The sequence below is a fragment of the Thunnus maccoyii genome, chromosome 10 (assembly GCF_910596095.1).
Source record: "Thunnus maccoyii chromosome 10, fThuMac1.1, whole genome shotgun sequence".
In the NCBI taxonomy this organism is placed as follows: Eukaryota; Metazoa; Chordata; class Actinopteri; order Scombriformes; family Scombridae; genus Thunnus; species Thunnus maccoyii.
This window is the reverse complement of record NC_056542.1, coordinates 15,053,697-15,073,084: the sequence shown is the minus strand read 5'-3', so window position 1 is coordinate 15,073,084 and position 19,388 is coordinate 15,053,697. Positions and strand designations below refer to the sequence as shown.

At 40.6% G+C, this 19,388-nt stretch overlaps 2 protein-coding genes across 3 annotated transcripts; one reads left to right on the top strand and one right to left on the bottom strand.

Annotated features, from left to right (window-relative positions):
- Positions 1 to 1,008: 1,008 nt before the first annotated feature.
- On the bottom strand, positions 1,009 to 13,180 carry leng8 (leukocyte receptor cluster (LRC) member 8). Its single transcript, XM_042423761.1, has 15 exons — positions 12,766 to 13,180; positions 11,225 to 11,357; positions 10,741 to 10,893; positions 10,448 to 10,525; positions 9,720 to 10,143; positions 9,329 to 9,500; positions 9,077 to 9,247; positions 8,626 to 8,871; positions 8,373 to 8,537; positions 7,941 to 8,235; positions 7,537 to 7,638; positions 6,039 to 6,107; positions 5,820 to 5,949; positions 5,522 to 5,729; positions 1,009 to 5,424 (listed from the first exon to the last, which is right to left on the bottom strand). Exons 1-15 carry the CDS (start codon positions 12,804 to 12,806, stop codon positions 5,262 to 5,264), a joined length of 2,550 nt encoding a protein of 849 aa, XP_042279695.1. The 5' UTR covers positions 12,807 to 13,180; the 3' UTR covers positions 1,009 to 5,261.
- A 3,241-nt stretch (positions 13,181 to 16,421) lies between these two features.
- Positions 16,422 to 19,368, top strand: cdc42ep5 (CDC42 effector protein (Rho GTPase binding) 5). 2 transcript variants are annotated; one of them, XM_042424570.1, is made up of 2 exons: positions 16,422 to 16,612; positions 17,437 to 19,368. In XM_042424570.1, exon 2 carries the CDS (start codon positions 17,439 to 17,441, stop codon positions 18,375 to 18,377), a length of 939 nt encoding a protein of 312 aa, XP_042280504.1. In that variant the 5' UTR covers positions 16,422 to 16,612; positions 17,437 to 17,438; the 3' UTR covers positions 18,378 to 19,368. The 2 variants fall into 2 exon arrangements, with proteins under 2 accessions (XP_042280504.1, XP_042280503.1); XM_042424569.1 differs by having other exon boundaries at positions 17,434 to 19,368.
- The last annotated feature ends 20 nt before the right edge of the window (positions 19,369 to 19,388 follow it).

Genomic DNA, 19,388 nt, shown 5'->3' with positions numbered 1-19,388 from the left:
TTTTCTCTCTTACTGTCATCCTTGCTTATAAATTTCTTTCTTTTGCATGATGCATATTTCTCCTCTTCTGATTATCTATATTATGTAGGTCTAGCTTTACTTTCTTAATATTAGCTTTTGCTCTTTCCCTGCTAGTTCCTGTCCTTAGCTCTCTGACTTTATTATTCTGAGCTACAGCTTTACTTTTGCTCTTTTCTTTCCTTTGCTTCTGATGCTCATTATAGTTTCCTTTTCTACAGCTTTTAAACTCTTTAACTAGACACAGGCTGATTCATAACAAACTGCAAAATCTACAATTTACAAAAAGCTTATTTTAACAAGTTGTTGTATGTAGCTTTTTGTTGCAGAACTTTTGACCATTTACCCTTAAACTTGTAATTAGATTAAACATTTAAGTGATGTACAGTATCTGCTGTCATCATATGCATCTCACTGAAGATGATTTAAGGTATATCATGTATAATCAGGGTTTCGTCTGTGGTTTAGTTAAATTCTTTCACTTTAAATGCACTAAACTTTTACCTTTCCACTTTTTGCTTTACTTGCCTATTTTCTTCATTCTTTCCCTTTTCAACTAAAATGCATGAGCTCAACCTTATTAAATATAGCGGATATTTTTCTTTTCTTCTGATCTTTAATTACTTTTGTATTGTCTATCATCTTCCCCTTATTTCCAACTTTTCAAATTTATTTTCCAAGCCCTTTCTTTTCCAACGACTCGATCCAGGTCACTTTAACATCATCTTACAAATCATGCGAAGATCAAAATAAAAATGTCAGAGAAATTTGGAAGGAAATTAATCCAATGTGTCAAGAAACCAAACTGTTTTCTTATTTCTAGTCTTAACAGTGTCACAGGTGCCTCTCGTTGGAAAACATATGTCATCTCTCAATAAAATTGTTCATGCAAGACTTGACTCCTGAATTCTGTGGCTTCATTTTCTTACTTTTATTCAATTGCTTTTAAATATGCCAGTCGTATTACATAACTTAAGAAAAACCACTGGATGCCCTTTATATTTGAATTTTATTAATTTTTTCAAAAGATAATATGTACACAATATTTACAAAATGGCAGTTTTGAATCAGATCTGTAGAGGCATGGGGGAAATGGGGATCAGGGTGAGGCATTGCAGATAAACCTTCAGCTGCAGTTGTTAGTTCGCTGCAACATAAACTATTAAAGCATTGCAGATGCAATACAATACTTACTAGTGAGTGACTAGTTGCACACGGCAAACGGTCACAAACATACTCAACATGAAAGGAAAAAGGTGGGAAGAGAACATTTACTGGTTAGAAAATTGAAGGAGAGCGAGAGAGGGGGAGAGGAGAGCATGCAGGGAGAGTAAAAAGAGAAAGTGAAAAGATAGAAAAGAGAAATTCAAATGAAGAAGAGTTAAAAGGGAAATGGCAGGAAATGACGACAGCTGACGTGAGGGACATGGGAGTTCTTTCACTGTCAAATATCGAGGAGGGAGTTACAAAGACTGATGGAGGTTTACAGTACATGGGAGCAAAAAATACTGAAAACATGACTCAAGCATCAGAGGAAGAAAAAAAAAACAAAACACAAACATCCAAACTGAAAATGTGTATTGTTAGTTGTCTGGGGTGAAATTTCTACTATAAAAGAGAGAGAGGGGGGGAAAAAACCCAACAACAAGGTGAATATCCTGGGCTCTTTCAAAGATGAGACACTTTAACCCTGTGTAAGAAGCTTCCATTTACACAAATCAAAGGCAACAACCATCACAGTCATTCTCATCACACGTGAAGAAACCAAAAGGAAATTTCGTAGCATGGGAGCACACACCAACACTTGTCAAATAGGAAACTGCCTAAATAAGAAATAAAGTAAAAGAAAAAAAAAAAAGCTAAATGTAGAAATGTAAATGTGAATTTTGAGGATAACAATATGTTCTGTATGTCCAGACACATTGTTAGATGCTGAGGGATGAAACTATCTTAACTGGCATCTATTGCAACTCACGAAGCTCCATCCATTTCACAAAACTTATCGAATTAGGTGACAGAAAAAAAACATTTCAATACTAAACTGTTGGTGTATTCTTTAAAAAAAAATGCAAATGCATCTGGACAAACAGAAAACATCAATACATGGTGACTTTGTGAATCATCTAACATTGTTTTAAAACTAAACCAGTTTTATGTAACCAAAAAAAAAACAAAAAACAAAAAACATTTTCAAAGATTTGGGTTAGCAGCAAATCACATTAGCAGCAGATCAACATTTTACATTTCGTTATGTGAGGCTCCCATGTATTTTATCAGCTGTATGGCTTCAACTTGAGTGGGTCAAACCAAGACTTTTGGATTTCTCACAATTCACTCCCTCCGGCTGGCGTCTGGAGGTTGAGGAGGAGGAGGAGGAGGAGCAGGCAGCTGAGGAGGTTCGCCCACTTATCACTCCATGTGCTCCTGTGTGCAGCTGTGCTACCAGCTGAAGAATGAGAAGTCTAGCGGTGTGTGAGAGGGAGGTTTGTAAGGAGCGAGAGGGGGGGGGAGGGGGGAGCAGCAAAGAGGACAGGGGATGAGGTAAATGAAGGGGGAGGGGAGAAAGAAAACATGTTGAGATCAATTGTCAACAATGAACAGTTTGCAAAACAAATAGTTAAACCAGGTCGGCAAGCTGATGGAGTTTTGTCCTATTGCAGAAGGTTATTGGAGCACCCTGGTAGCCTAACAGTTACTGCACGTGCTACACGACTGCGACATCCCTGGTTCGACTCCAGCCAGGGACCTTTGTTGAATGTCATACCCATCTCTCCCCCCCTTGTTTCCTGTCTGCCTCTTCACTATCCCCTGTCCAAAGAAAGGCAAAACTGTATTGTTTTGAGAAACCCGGGGAGGAAAAAAACAAAATGACACACTTACCCGTGTGTGAACAAAAAAACCTAAACTACACACTAACTGAAAAAGAAATCACAGCAGTATCATACAATATTTACAAAAATATAATCTGTAGACAAGTTAACAAGTAGTCTGTACAACGAGCCTGCATCCACTCACATCCTCATCAATTACATATCCTTAAATACCTCAGGCTCAACATTTCAACAGGGGTAATCAATACTGTTCAAATAACTGTAATCAAATTATTAACAAAAGTAGTTAAACATGTTTTTTTTTGTTGTTTCTTTTTTCAAATTTCAGCACATTTGTTCTATATAAAGACCCAATTATAGCATATAATGAGAAGCAGCACAAAAATAGTCATCCCAGTGAGAAAGGTTGTTTGTTTGGGCAACATTTCTGGACATTTACTTGCTGTCTAATAACTATTTGTATTCTAATGATCCTTTCCTAATCAATAGGGACAAAATAATCATGTAAGACTGCATACACCACCAGCACAATTACTCCAATTACTAAAACACCAACTTCTTGAAATGGGCCAAAACCACATCAGGGGCTAACTCTAATTCCACCATGACTGTAAGAAACAATCTTGTTTTTCATTACTGGTATCAGGCTGAAAATTTGTGGTGTTCATTTTTGAAAAATATTTCATAAATAACAGAATGATGGACATAAAAGCACTAATCTACAATCAGCTTGAATGTCCCTCTTCATTAAGATACTGTCTACATCAGTTTAAAACTTTGTTTTGATTTAAATACTTAATCATATGACATTCAGACAGCAGCGTGTATCTGTGCAGTAAAATTGCTGGGATCTTACATACTCCATTTTTGGCAGAGGATATTGTCAAATTTATTATGACACTTAATTAATTTTCTAATAAACAGTTAATTCCCATAAAAATCAGAGTGCAGCTCCATAATTATTTATCCTTTTGTCAAGAGAAAGGCCAATACTGCTGTCCAGAAAAACACAAGACATAAAACATTTAACACAGAGGAAATGTGAGGCAACATCTCTGGAGTGCCGTCATCCATCTCCTTCCTGAGAAGTCCCTTTCTCTTACCAGCCTTGCAAACACCAGAGCCAGATGTTGCATACAAACCGCACGCTGACATTCCTTGTTGAAGCTGCGTGGTTCCTCTGCTGCGCCGTCACGCAGAATTCACCTTCGGCTGTATTTCAAGCTGGCAGCTTAGCTGCCCCTGTTCCTTTTAAATAACAGCTGGCGAGGTTTACGACGGTCAACCTGGATGATGAGATGTGCTTCACCGCTGCACTTTGCCGTGTTGACGGGAACACGCTGGATTGCAAGTGCTGGCAGGAACTTCTCCCTGAGGATGACTGAGGCATATTCCCTCCCTGCATGAGGCTGCACTGGGATTGAAGATAGAGCTCAGCTTCCAGGGTGTGGAGATGTGAGGAAATCAGCTTGATGAAAAACATTTGCCTGTATCTCTTAGCATACAGAAAGTCAATGCTCATCAGATTTGGACTTTTTCCCTAATGCTGGCCAACCATTTCATAACTGAGTGGCAAGACGGATCAATATTAATTAAAACACACTTTAGATTTCAGTTCATTGCCTTCATGGGCCATATGGTTGGGGCCAAGGAACAGGATGAACAGCCAGCGGTTGATACTTTGAGGAAGCAGGGTGTAGGGCAGGCGTGCAGGACATACAAACCAAAACCTCTTCTTTCAGACAAACTGCTGGCATCTTTTCACGGAGTGATCTCACAGTCTTTAAGCAGAAAATGTAAAGTTGACCTGATTCCACGGGCTTGACTTCTAACAGGAGAGCTGGATGAATGACTTGAACAGCTGTTTGCGTTTCTCTTTTGGTTGACAAGGCTTGAATCTTCAGGTCTTGGAGCTGTTGACTTGAGGAGGGGAAAAAACATAACAGAACACTGTTAGCTTTGACATCTGACGGTGGTAATGGAACAGGAACCATGAGGGCGAGCGCCTCCCTGATCTGGTTCTGTGACTTCTTGGCCTCTAAATGCTGAGATTACATGATAATCCCAAATCTAAACTGTCCACTCACTTTTCTGGCATAACAATGTATCTAGATAACGTGGGCATTAAGCGTACTTACAATATTTAAGTGACAGTGTGTGCAGATATTCTCCCTCAAGTTTAAAACAGCTCTCATCTCTGAGTATCAGAAAATTACATCTGCAGTCTGAAAGCTACATCTTGCAGATAAGTTTTCTAGCATTCAAGACTGTCTATATGGGTCTTATATGGTTGTTAGCCTGCCACTATTCTATCTGAACTGGCTGAGGTGTCTGAAGTGCAGTGCATTCAATATGCAAGGATCCGTGCTGGTCCCTAAGCATCTCCCTTCAATGTGCTACCCCTCCACCCCCTCAAGAGGCAGCCAAAGAGGCTGAGCTGGTTTTGCAGTCTATCTTTGTGGGGTCCGAGGGGTAGAATGTGACACCTAGCCCAGTAAGAAAGGCCATACAGGAGTCTAAACACGTGAAGCCAAGAGCGGACTGCACATACTGCACCGGCAAGTCAGGCCTAAACCTGCAGACAGAGGAAACAGAGACATAAGAAGGTCAGAACTTAATTATTTGGATCTAATATTTGCAAATAAATCTTAGTTTTTAAAAACATGACTTACGTTTTGACTATGGCCCGAAGCGCAACCTTTCTTTCCCTCTCTATAAACTTGTCAATGAGGTAGGAAGCCATGCGTGGGGCTTCCAGGTACAGCTTAAAGAAACGGTGATAGTTTCCTAATGCCCAGGCAGCACGGAGTGCAAGAGCATGAGCCACACACACGTCCGCCCGCAGCGCCGGGGTCAGGTACACCAACTCAGTGGTCAGATCTGGAGGGAGAGAGAAATGACCACAGTTAAAATGTAAAGGGTCAAAGTGTGTATGTAATGTGTGATAGGGACCAAAGGATGCAAGCATACCTCCAGAGTTTTTAGTGAAGATGTAGTACATCAATCTATATGCTGTAAACTCTCCAATGTTCTCTGAGGGATTGTCCTTATACAGGGCCTTCAGCTGAGTCTGGCACTGATTGAACTCTTCATGATCACCCTGAAGACAACACAAAACAGTCACCTAGTGTCTAAAAATCAGTTATCACTGACGGCTGCTACAGCACTACTAAAGGGGAGCTGACTCACCTTTTCCAGAGCAATGCGTGCGTGACACTCGTACACTTCCACTGTGAACTCAGTACGAACTCCCTGGACCTGCGTGGTTGAGGGGAAACACAAATAAGTTAAAAAAACAGAGGAAGAAAATGCTCACATGTAAACAGGCTTGTGGTTGTGTGCCTCCGCCAGACAGTCAAGTAGCAGTTTACTTTCAGACTGATAATACTTGTAGTGATGCCTTTGAAGGAATTTAATAAAGAAGCCACAGTTTCAAGGTCAGCACCCAAGATTAGTCTCACAAATTCAGTACTGACCAAATGTGAAATATGGTCACTTCAGTTCATTGAGTCCAAACAGACGTTTGTGCCAGATGTAATGAAGTTCCCTCCAGGCGTTCCGGAGATAACTTGTTCACAAGAGAGGGATGGACATGAGGTCACAGTGACCTTGACCTTTGACCACCAAAATCTAAACAGTTTAGCGTTTCCCACAGAACCAAAGTCTATTTGCGGTGGAAGCTGACTGAGTGGAGAAGCAGCTCCATTGCTTCACATTGTGTCAAGCAAATAAAACACTGTTTTTTAAAATTGAAATTTAAAAAACTGCCACACAGAGGTACTTGGGGACCTGTTGTACAAGAATATGATTGTGATTGCTGATAACAATTTGATAAGATGTTTTTATAGATTTTTTTTAAATCTGCCTGTGTAGAAATGAATGGGATATTGTAATGATTTTAGCATCTAATTATCAAAAATGCTGCAGTAAAATAACATGGAAAACCACAGAGATACCTAGACACTCGTACAAGAATATGCTGTAGTTTGCTGATAACTGCTGCTAACAATTCGATTTGATTATTTTAGGGAATTTTGAAGATTGGAATCTATAGCGTTGAGTGGGTGATTGTTATGCTTTGCTATGTGATTTATAAAAATGCTGTAGTGAAAGAACAAGACAGTAATGACAGATGTATGTATTTCAACAAAGGAAAATAAGAAAAAAAAATAGACTCTTTCCTGTTTTAAACAACCTATGTGGCCATTTGAGTTTAGAAGAGGTGCACTTGAATGCACCATGAAGTCCCTGTCGGTGCCCACATGCTTTAAAGCGATGTAGACACGCAACTGATTTTTAAGTGGAGATAGTGTGACTGCGCCTCTCCAAAATGTAGATGGCATGACATGACCACCGTCTTATCTGCATCATCAAGACTCCTGAAGAATCATGTTTTGATTCAGAGAGTGCATGGGGAGGAGGGAAGAGTTTACCCATTTTAAACAGTAAAAAAAAAAGAAAAAAAAGAAAATCAATATGTGGCGGTCAGTGCTGATGTTGTGGCGGACCACCACAAATAAATCAATGTATGGGAAACACTGCAAGAGGACATTTGTGCCAAATAAGAAATTCCCTGACAGATGGACAACCTGTAAACATAATGCCTCTGACCATGGCAGAGGCATTAAAGAAAGACAAAGAAACAATAATTATGCAAAATGTAATATGTATATGTAAGACAACACACCGTGAGGTCCTGTCGTATGGATTTCATCTGTTCACAGGCATAGGCGTAGTCCTGGTGGGTTTTCCAGTGGGCTTTCACAGCCTGCAAAGATTTTCTCAGCACCTGAGTGAAAACAAGTTCAGAAATAGATCAAAGCCTGGATCTTGCCGCTGTGAGGCAGAAGGCTAGGAGACATGAAATGTAGTCATCACATGTTTTGCCATACAAACATCCTCTTTCTTTCCCTTGTTTCATGCTGTTCTCCTCTTCACAGCACAGAGATAAACCGATCAAAGAACACTTGAATGATTTAAAAGAGTATGAAGAAGTTGTATTCCCTGATTTCCACACGGAAGAAAACATTATCCTGGGACTGTAAAAATACAGCAAAACATTCACAAGGATGATAAAAGAGTATAGCTTACATGCACAGGGCGCACAGTGGAGGGGTCAGGGGCGCAGGTGAGCCTCAGGTAGGATTTGGTGATGTCCTGACATGTTCCTACAATGGGGCAGTCCTCCCAGCTGAGGCCCTCCTGTGTCCCATCAGGCAGGTCGAGGGCATTTATAGACAGGACAAGGGGCTCTGAGCGAAGCTGCTTGTGGAAACGAGCTGCTCTACTCTGCTTTTTGGCTTCTCGGTTAGGGTCATGGAAATCCAGACCAGCATTGCCACCTTTCCTCTTCTTTCCAACAGCTGAATTGGTTTCTTCCATGTTTCTGTGTGAATAGGAAAGGGGATATTCATAAGCTATCTCCATGGAATAGAGTAGTAAAGAGGAAAAAAAAAATCCTCCATTTGCAAAGTATGGGGCCTAAATTTACCATAATTTTAGGAAGGATATGTTTACAATTACCGTCTCCCTCTGTTGGCTTTTCCTCCTCTTCCTCGTCCCCTGTCTCCTCCTCCACGTCCTCGATCTCTGTCACTACCGCGGCCACGTCCCCCTTTCTGATTTCGTCTTGACAGCTGAGGTCGGAGGTCACTGGAGATGCTGCTGTCTGACTGTGAGCCAGAATCACTGATAGCATAGAGACACAAGACATTTAGAAAGGAAATACATTGGGTGTCTACAGTGAACAAACAACATGGGGGGCATAGTGTCTTACCTGCGTCTGTGCCTTTGGTTGCTGCGGTCCCTGTGTCTGCTGTGGGAGGGGGATGGTGAGCGGGAGGACGAACGTGAGGAACTAGAAGATGGACTCCTTTGAGAAAAGATATTCCTGTAGTGGCCCAATCTGTGTCCACCACCTCTGCCTCGTGAAGCTGCCGCTGTACTCCCACCACGGCTGATTGAGCCATCTCCTGACCTCTGTAGTGGTACAGCTTCCCAACGAGACTGTTTGACCTTCAGTCTACAAAAAGGACAAAGACCCAAATCTCAATGTGTGTTCAAACTGCATATTATCAACAAGTAACAAGAAGTCCATTTACTTCCCACAACTAACTGTAAACAACTGTAAACATGTGCAGTCGTTTAAAGAAATTTCAAAGATAACAGCTTAGATAAAAAATACTACAGTACACACCAGGCAAACACTGATCCACTAATAAACTCACTCTGGCAATGGTTCACGGTTCCAATCAATGGTGTAAGCTGAGCCATCCTTTAGCCGGTCCTGCAGAACTTCCTTCAGTACCTTCTCTGTGCGATCTTTGTCTTCCTCTGTCTCACAGGCTGTAAAACAGCGCTGCACGTATTCCTTCATGGCTTGGGGCCAGTCCTGGGGTCTGTATAAAAAAAACATTCAAAGTCAGTCCATTTTCCACAAAAGAATAAGACAATAAATTAGAGGACAGTCAAGTTCTTACCGTGTCTGAGCACCTCCAGATGCAGCACTGGCAGTAGCAGGAGATGATGGAGTTGGATTCAGTCCTGAGGGCTGCTCGCCGGTAGGGAAAGCCTGATTGGAAATTGCAGAGCACTGAACCTGATAGGGCCTCTTGGAAATATTGAACTTCACAGCAGCGGTCCCAGGTGCCTCTGTTATAACAAAAAATAACATGAAAACTAAATGAAGAACATTGGTCAAATATAGTTTCAACATGTCTGAAACAAGCATGTTATAACCTCATTAAACTGCAATAATAGAAACAAGGAATAAAGTATTAGTAAGTTACATATATCAAAACCTCTGCAGTAATTCAGTTGAGAAAACATACTTGTCAGCTACCTAAATAAGCCTAAAAGTTTAAATCTTACGTTTCATTCGATGCCAGAGTTGCTGTCCTTGCTTTTGGTTTTTGTTTTTGTTGGCCTCTCCCCTGCCTAGTCCTGGTACATACTGGCCTGGTTGTTGTTGGGAGGTATTCTGTGAAGGCTGGTAGCTGTTCTGGGCCTGGAAACCCTGTCCATAGTTAGGCCTTCCCTGGGAATGATTGTAAACTTGCATTTGGCTGGGGTCACCAGGTGGATATGGCATGGAACTGTTGGTATTGTAAGCATTTTGTGATGGAGGAGGGGGGTACTGGGAGTTGGGTGGGGGAGGGATGGTTGGGGGTGGAGGAGGAGGGGGTTTATCTGAGGTGGTTGGGCTCTGAGGGGGCTGGGAAGTAGCAGGAGGGGGAGGTTGTGGTTGGGAAGGATAGCTGGGGGACTGGTCTTCCATTCCAGGCACTGGGGGAGGCTGTGAAAAGAAAAGAAAAATGCAATTTTAGCAGCACAGCAAAATTTGGGGATGCTTGGGGGACAAAGTCATCATGCATTACACCAAACGCACTGCCATACTATTACAAAAATTTGGACATCTAAAAAGGTTGACAGAGTTACTGATCATGTCCATTGACTCAGGAAATAGGTCATTTTCTGGTTTTCTAAAACCAAAAGGTGAGCAACAAACCCCATTGGTTAGGACTGTGATTATACCTGTGAGTACAGACGGGATGTATGACCAACTAAGGTATTTTTGCCTACAACTTTTTGTCACATACCTGTCCATTAGAGGTTGGAGTTCCTGGGTAAGGCCCTGGAGGTGCACCATACTGATTTGGTGGATATGCAGCTCCATACTGTGAATTCAGAGAGAACCATGTGATTATTTTTGTCACATCCATTATTTGTACAAGTGTAACTATAGAACCTTCTCCCAATCCCTCAGTATAATGGTGTTGTTGGTGAAAAAGAAGTGCAAGCCCTACAGCTAACAGTGCTGAATGCCCTGTATTTGAATCAAATGTTACGAGAATAAAATACTGATAAGAACAAAATTCCTTTTTGTACTTACTGGACCCATTGGGTAGTAGTAGTTATAGGGGTATGTGTAACCAGGATACTGCTGCGGATTTTGCTGGTACCACTGATAGTATTGCTGCTGCTGTTGCTGCTGCTGCTGCTGAATGGCAGCAGAGTCAGTCACTGCTGGCTGAAACTGACCAGCCTGAAATGACACACATGCAGAAATAGCCATCACATTATGATTCAGTATGGAGAGGATATCATCAAGCAGGGACACAACTGACAATGCTGCAAGAATTTACTAACAATAATAATAATAAATTTCTACTTCTACACTGTAATTTCAGACTGGCATTTCATAAAAAGGCATTACCTCATGTTCCACCTCTATCCACCCGTTCTCTATTTGTATGAGCAGCATTTGCATTTTCAGATCTCCCCAAATCTTTTGTGATAAGATCCCCCAACATAAATCTCAATAACAGGCCTAACAAAAATCAAGACACACTATACACAAAGAGATAACAGCTGACCTCTGCTGTCGTCCGGTTGGTTTGTGTAGTCTTAGCAGAGCTCTGACTCTTGTTGATGGAGGCTAATGCTTGTCTTGCTTTCTCCCATTCTGGGTTTTCATGAACCTGGCCGTCTGCAGCAGCACCATAGGACCTGCCATCAACATAAGAACATTAGTCAGGATGTTTCTGGAAGTACCTTGATCAAAAGAACAAATAAGCCTAAAAAGTAACGAGGTTGGGTATTACAACTTTTGTAACTGAATGATAACAATTGTCTGGGATGAATTTATAAATATATCATGTTAACAAGTCATTCCGAAACAGGTTTGACTGGATAAGTTTAGTAAACATAATCTAACCGTTTGCTGTTAACCGGAAAATTCATCTTTTAACGTTTCTAAGTCCCCCTCCACTCAAACATATGTTTTTCTTCTTGTTCCTACAGTTTACTGTTTGAGCTTCACCGTGCAGAATGATGAATGTGTAGAGTCTGACACTAGAAGGCTATTTTCACTTTCATTTGCTGAAAGTGAAAAGTTTCCTACAAGCCTGATTTGTGACATCTTAACTAGTTTGGAAGCCAATTCTGTTTTAATATTCAACTTATATAAGTGTGATGTGGAAATTTGAAGCCTCCAGTGCACAAACACTTCACTATACAGTGAAGTAGGAGGTATTTTGTGTCCAACAGGAAAACTTTTGATATTAAAAATATTTGCATTTTCATGGATTCTGGATTTTTTAACGTAGGAGAAGGAGTAGATGTACTTTTAAGGATTTTATCAAAATAATTTACCTTCTTTTGTGTTTTATATACATCTTAAAACATGTCTGGAGGGGATCTTTAACGTTAGCCTGTAGAGGTAAAAGCCAACCCCAATATTTCAGTTACCGGGTTAACTTAACCAACAGTTCTCAACCAGGGGTCCGGAGACCCCTTGGGTCCCCAGAAAAATGGGAAATATTTTAATTTCATTGACTAGAAGTTAGCCCAATGAGAGGATGTATGAGAATGACTATACTGTTCATAAGCGTCACACTCTTCACTGTTAGTCTGCCAACCTACAGTATAGACAGTTATGGAATAATTAAATTTTATCAGATGGGGATCCCTGAGACCACATCTTATCAAATACTGGTCCGCGGCCTAGTGTATAAATTTGGGGGTCCTTGACACCAAAAAAGGTGAACAACCGCTGAACTAAACCACGTAAATAGTGTGTGCTAACGTTAACTTGTCAACTTTGGCTAATTTACACATCAAGTTAGTTGCACCAAACGTTACCAAGTTAACGCTAATGTTTGCAGTGTTAGTATATTCCAGTATGGCTTTGAAGAGTCATGATTATGTTAGGTAAGCCATCAAAACCAAACCAGCGGCCTGTAAGGGACGCTCGATGTGCCAACACTTGTCAACACCGTGAGCTGAGCTAACGTTACATCATTACCTGAAGATTGTTGCCAGTTATCGTGGCTGTGAACTGACGTAGTCTAACGTTATATTACATTAACTGACCGTGTGTGTTTTGGGTTTTCCGTGGCTACAAAGTGTGACCTACCAGTTAGTTGTTGGGTTTGCTTGTGCCGTGTTGGCCGCCATTTCGCCACAAGGCAGAGTTAGCGTTAGGAAGCTAACGCTAGGACAGCTGCTAGCAGGCTAGCGAGAAGCTGTGCTAACGTCGTTAGCGTCAGCTCCGTGCTAACGTCGTTAACTTTAGCTCCGTGCTGCTACAGTTAAAGTAAACAAGATGAAGACACGACGGCTAACTGTCGGATTACAAGAACAGCAGCCAGCCGAACGTCAATTACACTATCTATCCTAACACTTCAAAATCTTATATACTTGGATTAAATGTGCACATTTAAAAATGAAGTGATCACAAACATATTCATTTCCCTCTTCGTTAACTGCCAACTTCATCTGACCGAGCTGTAGAGATACAAAATGGCAGATAAGTAAAATTGGCCAAGTCAAGTGACGTTCTGCCGTTGTACTGTAAGTGTTTTGTTACCCAGAGTCTATCATCTCAGGCACATTTTACGTCCTCCTTGTGTGTCGCTCCACCAATCAAATGCCTGGGTTACGCAGAGCCGGATGCAGCTGTTGTGCCTGCGAGGCTAAACGCAGGAAATTACTTACACCACTAATTAGTTCCTTATTTTACTGAAGTACGCAGCAAAAAGGAGGAAAGAGAACTTTCTTCAGCCTAAGAACTAATAACATCCCCAGTTAATAATGTTTTTGTCAACATTAACTCACTTAGTTAATTCATTATTTGTCACCATGACAACAATTAGTCCTTCACTACAGTTGACCCTATTTGGGAGAGCTGGCAGTTATTACATGCTATGTTGTTTTCTTGTAGATTTTCAACAATAGATCTACTTGGTGTTCTTAAATTAGGGTACATACATTTTCCCTACCTTCCTGTGAATCACACACAGCTGCAGGATGTGTTTGCGAATGTGTGTGTGTGTGTGTGTGTGTGTGTGTGTGTGTGTGTGTTTCACAGAGGGGAGTCATTTCCTGTTACACAGTCTCTCCCACACTTGATCCATAGAATTCAAGTCTGGAAGTCTCTATGGAGAGCAAAACATATTTGCAACTGTTCTAAGGTTCATAAATGTGTATTTTGCTGCACAGCAATGAAGAGCAGGGCTAACCATCTGTCTTTTTAGAAGATTATCCTACTGGTGCTATTCTTGTACCAAATCAAACAAAACACTCACACCCGTTCTTTCTTTTATTTGTCATTTTATGGGACTTGAGGGTGTTTCATATATTGTATATTGCCTCTTAATACTGACATATACAGTAAATACCATAATGTTGATGGGAAGACTAAGGTGTTTGTTTTAAATCAACATAAACACTGTCTTACTTTTGTGAATGTTATCCTATCTAATTTCAGGATGCAAAGCTTGCAAATAAAATAAACTTACTGTATTTAGTATAATTTCCAGTCTATTTCTCACAGTGAATGATATCATGTTCCTGCTGAATGAATAATTTGTTCCCATTGTTGTCTTGTCGGCTACATCATTACACAAATATGTTGAGCATTTGTGACAAGATCTAACAAACAATGACTCACTACCAGGCACCATTGTATGAATACCTGGTGTTTGGAAATGCTTGTTTCTTTAACCCATGGCAGGAAGCTGGGTAAGATGGATTCTTAAAAAGCATTTCTACTCTATACAGTAATACTTATATAAAGTAGCAGTCAAAGGTTTGGACACACTCTCTCATTCAAGGAGATGGAAAGGATCCAAACCTCTGACTGGTGCTGTATATATTTAACATGATACACTAAGTGAACATGGTTATATTTTGTAAGCCTATGTCTGCCGCAAATTCAGGTTTTCGTCAGTCTTTTTTTAAGAGCATCTTTAATTTATTGGTTGAATGACTCAAGAGAGGTTACGCACCACACCGACACCCCAAGTGGCGCAATAAATGAGGGCTGACTTCACTGACGACATTCCTTAAATGACGACATAATTGCAGTGTATTTCAAGTCAAACCCTTCACAAAAGAGTTTAACTTTCAACAGTTAGAAATGTATTTTTTAGTCTGATTCCAGTATTTTTAAACCCAGTATTTTTTTAGTTGGACTACTTTTAAGCAAACAACCAATTAATAAAGGATCATTTATTTCTCTGCCTAAATTTAATGGCTGTGTGGAGCCTGCTTTGAAACAGCATTTAAGACCTTCATGCTGGGAATTTAAAACAGTATCGCTTTATTTTACAACTGCATAATTTCCCGAGAAATTTCCTGGACAGGAAAAAGTCCTTAGACATTTATGTTAGTTGGAGTTTGTGTTGAGTTTGTAAGTAGATATTGATTTTCAGAGGTACTTTATTGAAACAGCTGCTCCATTTAAAAGATACATCTTGTGATATTCTCTGTTTTTCTTATTGTAAACAAATCCCTTGAAAAGACTAAAACCAACAATCAATTGGTCCTGTGAGTACTTTCTGTGCAGCCAAAGTCTGATGTAGTTTATTCCTCAGTGCCAGCTCCATTGTCCAAAAATGATTAAAAAGGCATCAATAAGCCAAACTGTTGCACTGGGTGACGTTCTCCTTCATTATCATGAACGTGGCCATTGTAGCTTATTTTAAGTCAACCCCACAAAAACCACACTGCTGTAAAAAAAACAACCTCGGTCTCATTCCAGTGCACCAAATCCACTGCAGAAACAAATGCACCATTTACCTCTGTTTGAGTAGCATTTGCTAAAAACTACAAAGCCCAGTTGTTGAAGAAATTTTTTTTTAAAGTGAAATTGGGAGGACTTTACCTGTCAGTATTTCTAAATCCTGGCTACAGTTCTGGGGATAAAAGTCAGTGTTGAGGAGTAGTTAACTACATGTAGTTCAATTACTAGTGTAACTATATTCAAATCAGTAGCTTTTTCAGTAGTTAACTTCTTTGGGTCATGCAATTTAGGTAGTTAATTACAAACTACATATTCATAGTATTCTCATGACCTTTTACGCCATACAGTATGGCATAATGCCACAGCTCATTGGCCAAGGTTGTCATTTAACGACAACCACCTGCTATTTGATTAAAATCACAAGATGTCTGCGATTGAAAACTATGAATTTCCCCAGAAATATAGAATTTTCCTGATTCCACCTCAACAATTGCTCCCTGTCCTCTCCTTAAAACACATTCCCGGGCTGCTTGCCCCAGTCCCTAAATCAAACACACCAACACTTTACTTTAGTGTAAGGTCATATTGTACCTCTGTGTAACAATATGAGCTTCCAGACTCAGATTATGATAATCTTCCATCATGTAGTTTGAATGCAGTTGAGCTACTTTTTGAAAGTTGTTTGACAAGCTATTTTTTTGAGAGTAGATGTAGTTTAACTACTTTTCATTGTGAAGTAACTGGCAAACTATAGTTTTAAAGTAGTTTCCCCAACACTGCAAACTGTATAATTTTTCCATTACAACATAAAATTAAAATACTTTTTAACATAATATTTATAAACCTAACCATTCTTCAACCAGTCATCTTGCTATTATCGCTCAATCCATAGCTCACAATTATAACACAGAGTGTATAACTGGAAAAAAAAAAAAAAAACTCTGTGGTTGACTGTTACTCTCGTTTATATTTAACAATGTGGTTTCCCGATCTGGTGAAGTCGACAGCAGCTTTTTTGATCCAGCTCTTCTCCCCAATAACCGTCGCGTCACTTCCTCGCCCCATGCCCATCCCTGTGGAAAAAAAAAGAAACTTCACACAGACAAACGACGGCGAGGAAAAGAGCGAGGGAAAAGTCGAGAGAGAAGCGAAAACAAAAAAAATAAAAAAGAAACCCAAATGAAAAAGCTGGATACTGAAGAGGGAGCCCAGCAAACACCAGAACATACTCTTTAAAGTAAGTTTTCCAGTCTTTGAATGTTTCGCTGACGCTCACTCAGCTCAATTGATCAGCAGACTTTGATCTAAACGCTCCTCTCATTGCTTTGTCAATACTTGTCGCTTTCGTTTCCACTCGTTCAAGTTATTAATTATATATTGAACTGATAGAGTATTTAATTGTTATTGGGATGTCTTAAGGGTTGGGGTAGGCCCGTAATGCCCCCCTCCCCTCCCAAAACTTAACTCCCTCTCACACACATTCATAAACTTAAAGAGTGATTGCTCAAATCCTGGTTTAAAATGTATGATGTTGATAAAGAAATAATTGTTATGCTGGTTTAACTGAATAAAAAGTCAGGATCAAGTTTATAGGGTAACATAAGCTCCCACCCACTGTAATAATTATTAATTAAATTGTTTCATTGTCGTTTTTTTCATACTGGAATCAAACTGTAATACCCACCAGACTAGTGGTGTGAGGGATTCAGTTTTTTTCGTAGAGAAAGTTGCTGTCTTGTTTTTGTCCACACACACACCCCTGAGGGTAGAGAAAAGTATGTGCTAGCGTTGCATGAGTGTGTTTCAAGTACAAGTCCCAGCATGGCTTTCACAGCCACACCAGTGCCAAAATGCTCATTGGTTTCCCACATTATTGCACAACACGTTGAAGCTCCTACGCTGCCCTGTCTTATCAAGAGGCTGGATGGGGCTGCGGTATTTCACTTGCTCTCCACACATTTTTTTGTACTGTACTTCATTCACTTTGTGCTGCCTTCAATGTATGACACCTCTTCCTCCTTATTTTGCCCTCTGCTCCCCTTTACCCCAATCTTTTAGCAGTCATGCCGCTCCATAAATCATCCCGGGCCCCTCGCCTGGACCCTACCATGATCTCAGCCCCGCTGGGTGACTTTCGCCACACCATGCACATTGGGAGAGGAGGTGATGCCTTTGGGGACACCTCCTTCCTGTCCACTCTTGGTCCAAGTTCACCCAGCTCTGATCCGGGGAGTCCAGGGACCGGGCCAGCCGCTGACGCTCAGGTGCCAGTCAATCACAGCGATCTTCACACAGATGCTCCAGATAGTCCAGAGAACAATGAGCTTCAGCACTCTGAGTCAGTGTCTTCGTTCACTTTGGACCTGGATCTGGATCTGGGGCCTTCTATGCTGGGGGATGTACTGGGCGTGATGGATGGATTGGGACTTGACTGCGATAAGGAGGATGTGTTCAGTCCCAAAAGTGGCACAACATCCTCAGTGGAAACAAAGCAGGGAAAAGGAGCCACAGAGATGTCTGTGAACATGCAGAATGAGCTGAACGGGAAGAACTTGGTTGGGCTGGATGGAAACCAGGTGGGAGACAACAGAATACCAGATGGGAATGGGATCAAGCCAAAGGGGATACGACCAAAAGTGCGATTCAGCGACAAACGAGAGGAGATCATTCGCCAGGTGTCTGAAGAGGAAGAGGGTCAAGGGTTTGACTTCCAGGATGAGGATCAGCTGGCGTGTCGGAGTCCGACGAGGGGCGAGAGCGAGAAGGGCGAGAGCCTAGAAGGTGGAGGTGAAACCGAGCTCACCAATCACAAAGTAGATTTGCCTCCTAGTCCTGCCTCATCACATAGCTCGGAGTATGAAGGAGTGACCCCGCTGGACAGGAGGAGGGTCGACAGCTGCCACTCAGAGACTGATTCGGAGGAGGAGGAGGAGGAGGAAGAAGAGGAAGTGGGAAAAGGCTACACATTTGAAGATGAGTTTGATGATGAGATTGGTCTATAGGGGAAAGGTTTTCCCTTGAAAACAGATGTTTTGCTGCAAAGTAAATCAAGTATACTGTATTTTCCTTAATTCATCACTTCAGTATCATTTGAATGGGAGGTTAAAACTGAATACAAACTGGATTTTTTTCAAGACTACAGAATGAAAAGCTGTACAGTTTGAAGACGATGTTGCTCAACTGGAAAAGACATATTTATGTATTATCTATGAGGGTAACAGATTTGCCAAAGACACACGTTTTGATCAGAAAAAGCAGTGTCATATAGGGTTTTTTTTTTTTTTTTACAGTGAACGGTTTGTAGCACTTTGATTTATTTCATTCATCTGGAAGCTTTGCTATGAAACTGACTCTCAGTGGAAAGTTTGATTCAGGCTAAATGAATGATGCTCGCTTTAATTTTTACTCTGTCTGACGTTTGCCATCTAAAAACTGTGTATTGAACTTTTATGTTATAGTGCCTTAAAGGGAGGGAGCTGTATATTTACATTATTGTTTCATGTGCTATATCAATGTCTTAATTTCTCATATTGCATGTTTATTACAATCTCCATGTCTTCTCTCGATATAAGTCTATTTTATTAACTTTACAAACTGATGGTTCCCAGAGACGACATCAGAAAATAAAGTTATCCTGTGTATAATGAATCACTGTGAACCTGTCACATTCCACATCTGATAATGTGAGTTTCTCTGGTTCAGACCAAATAAGATGTGTTTTCAGAGTGCAGTTATTTTGTTTTCATACCTACCAAAGCTATTCTTTCAAGCTGTGGGGCTGGACTGATACTAAAAATGCAAAGACAATCATGGAATTTAAAGTACATGCGTTTGGCTTGTTATGGAAAAAGTATTTTATTTCATAATGCTGTAAAAGGGGGACACCATTATGCTGTTGAACTGTTGAAAATGCTGGTTTGAACATGTGTTATCCTGTGGTTTAATATGGTTTACAGTGAAAACAATAAAACAACTATTGGGATTTTAAAATGATCACCAGACTTGGCTGTGAC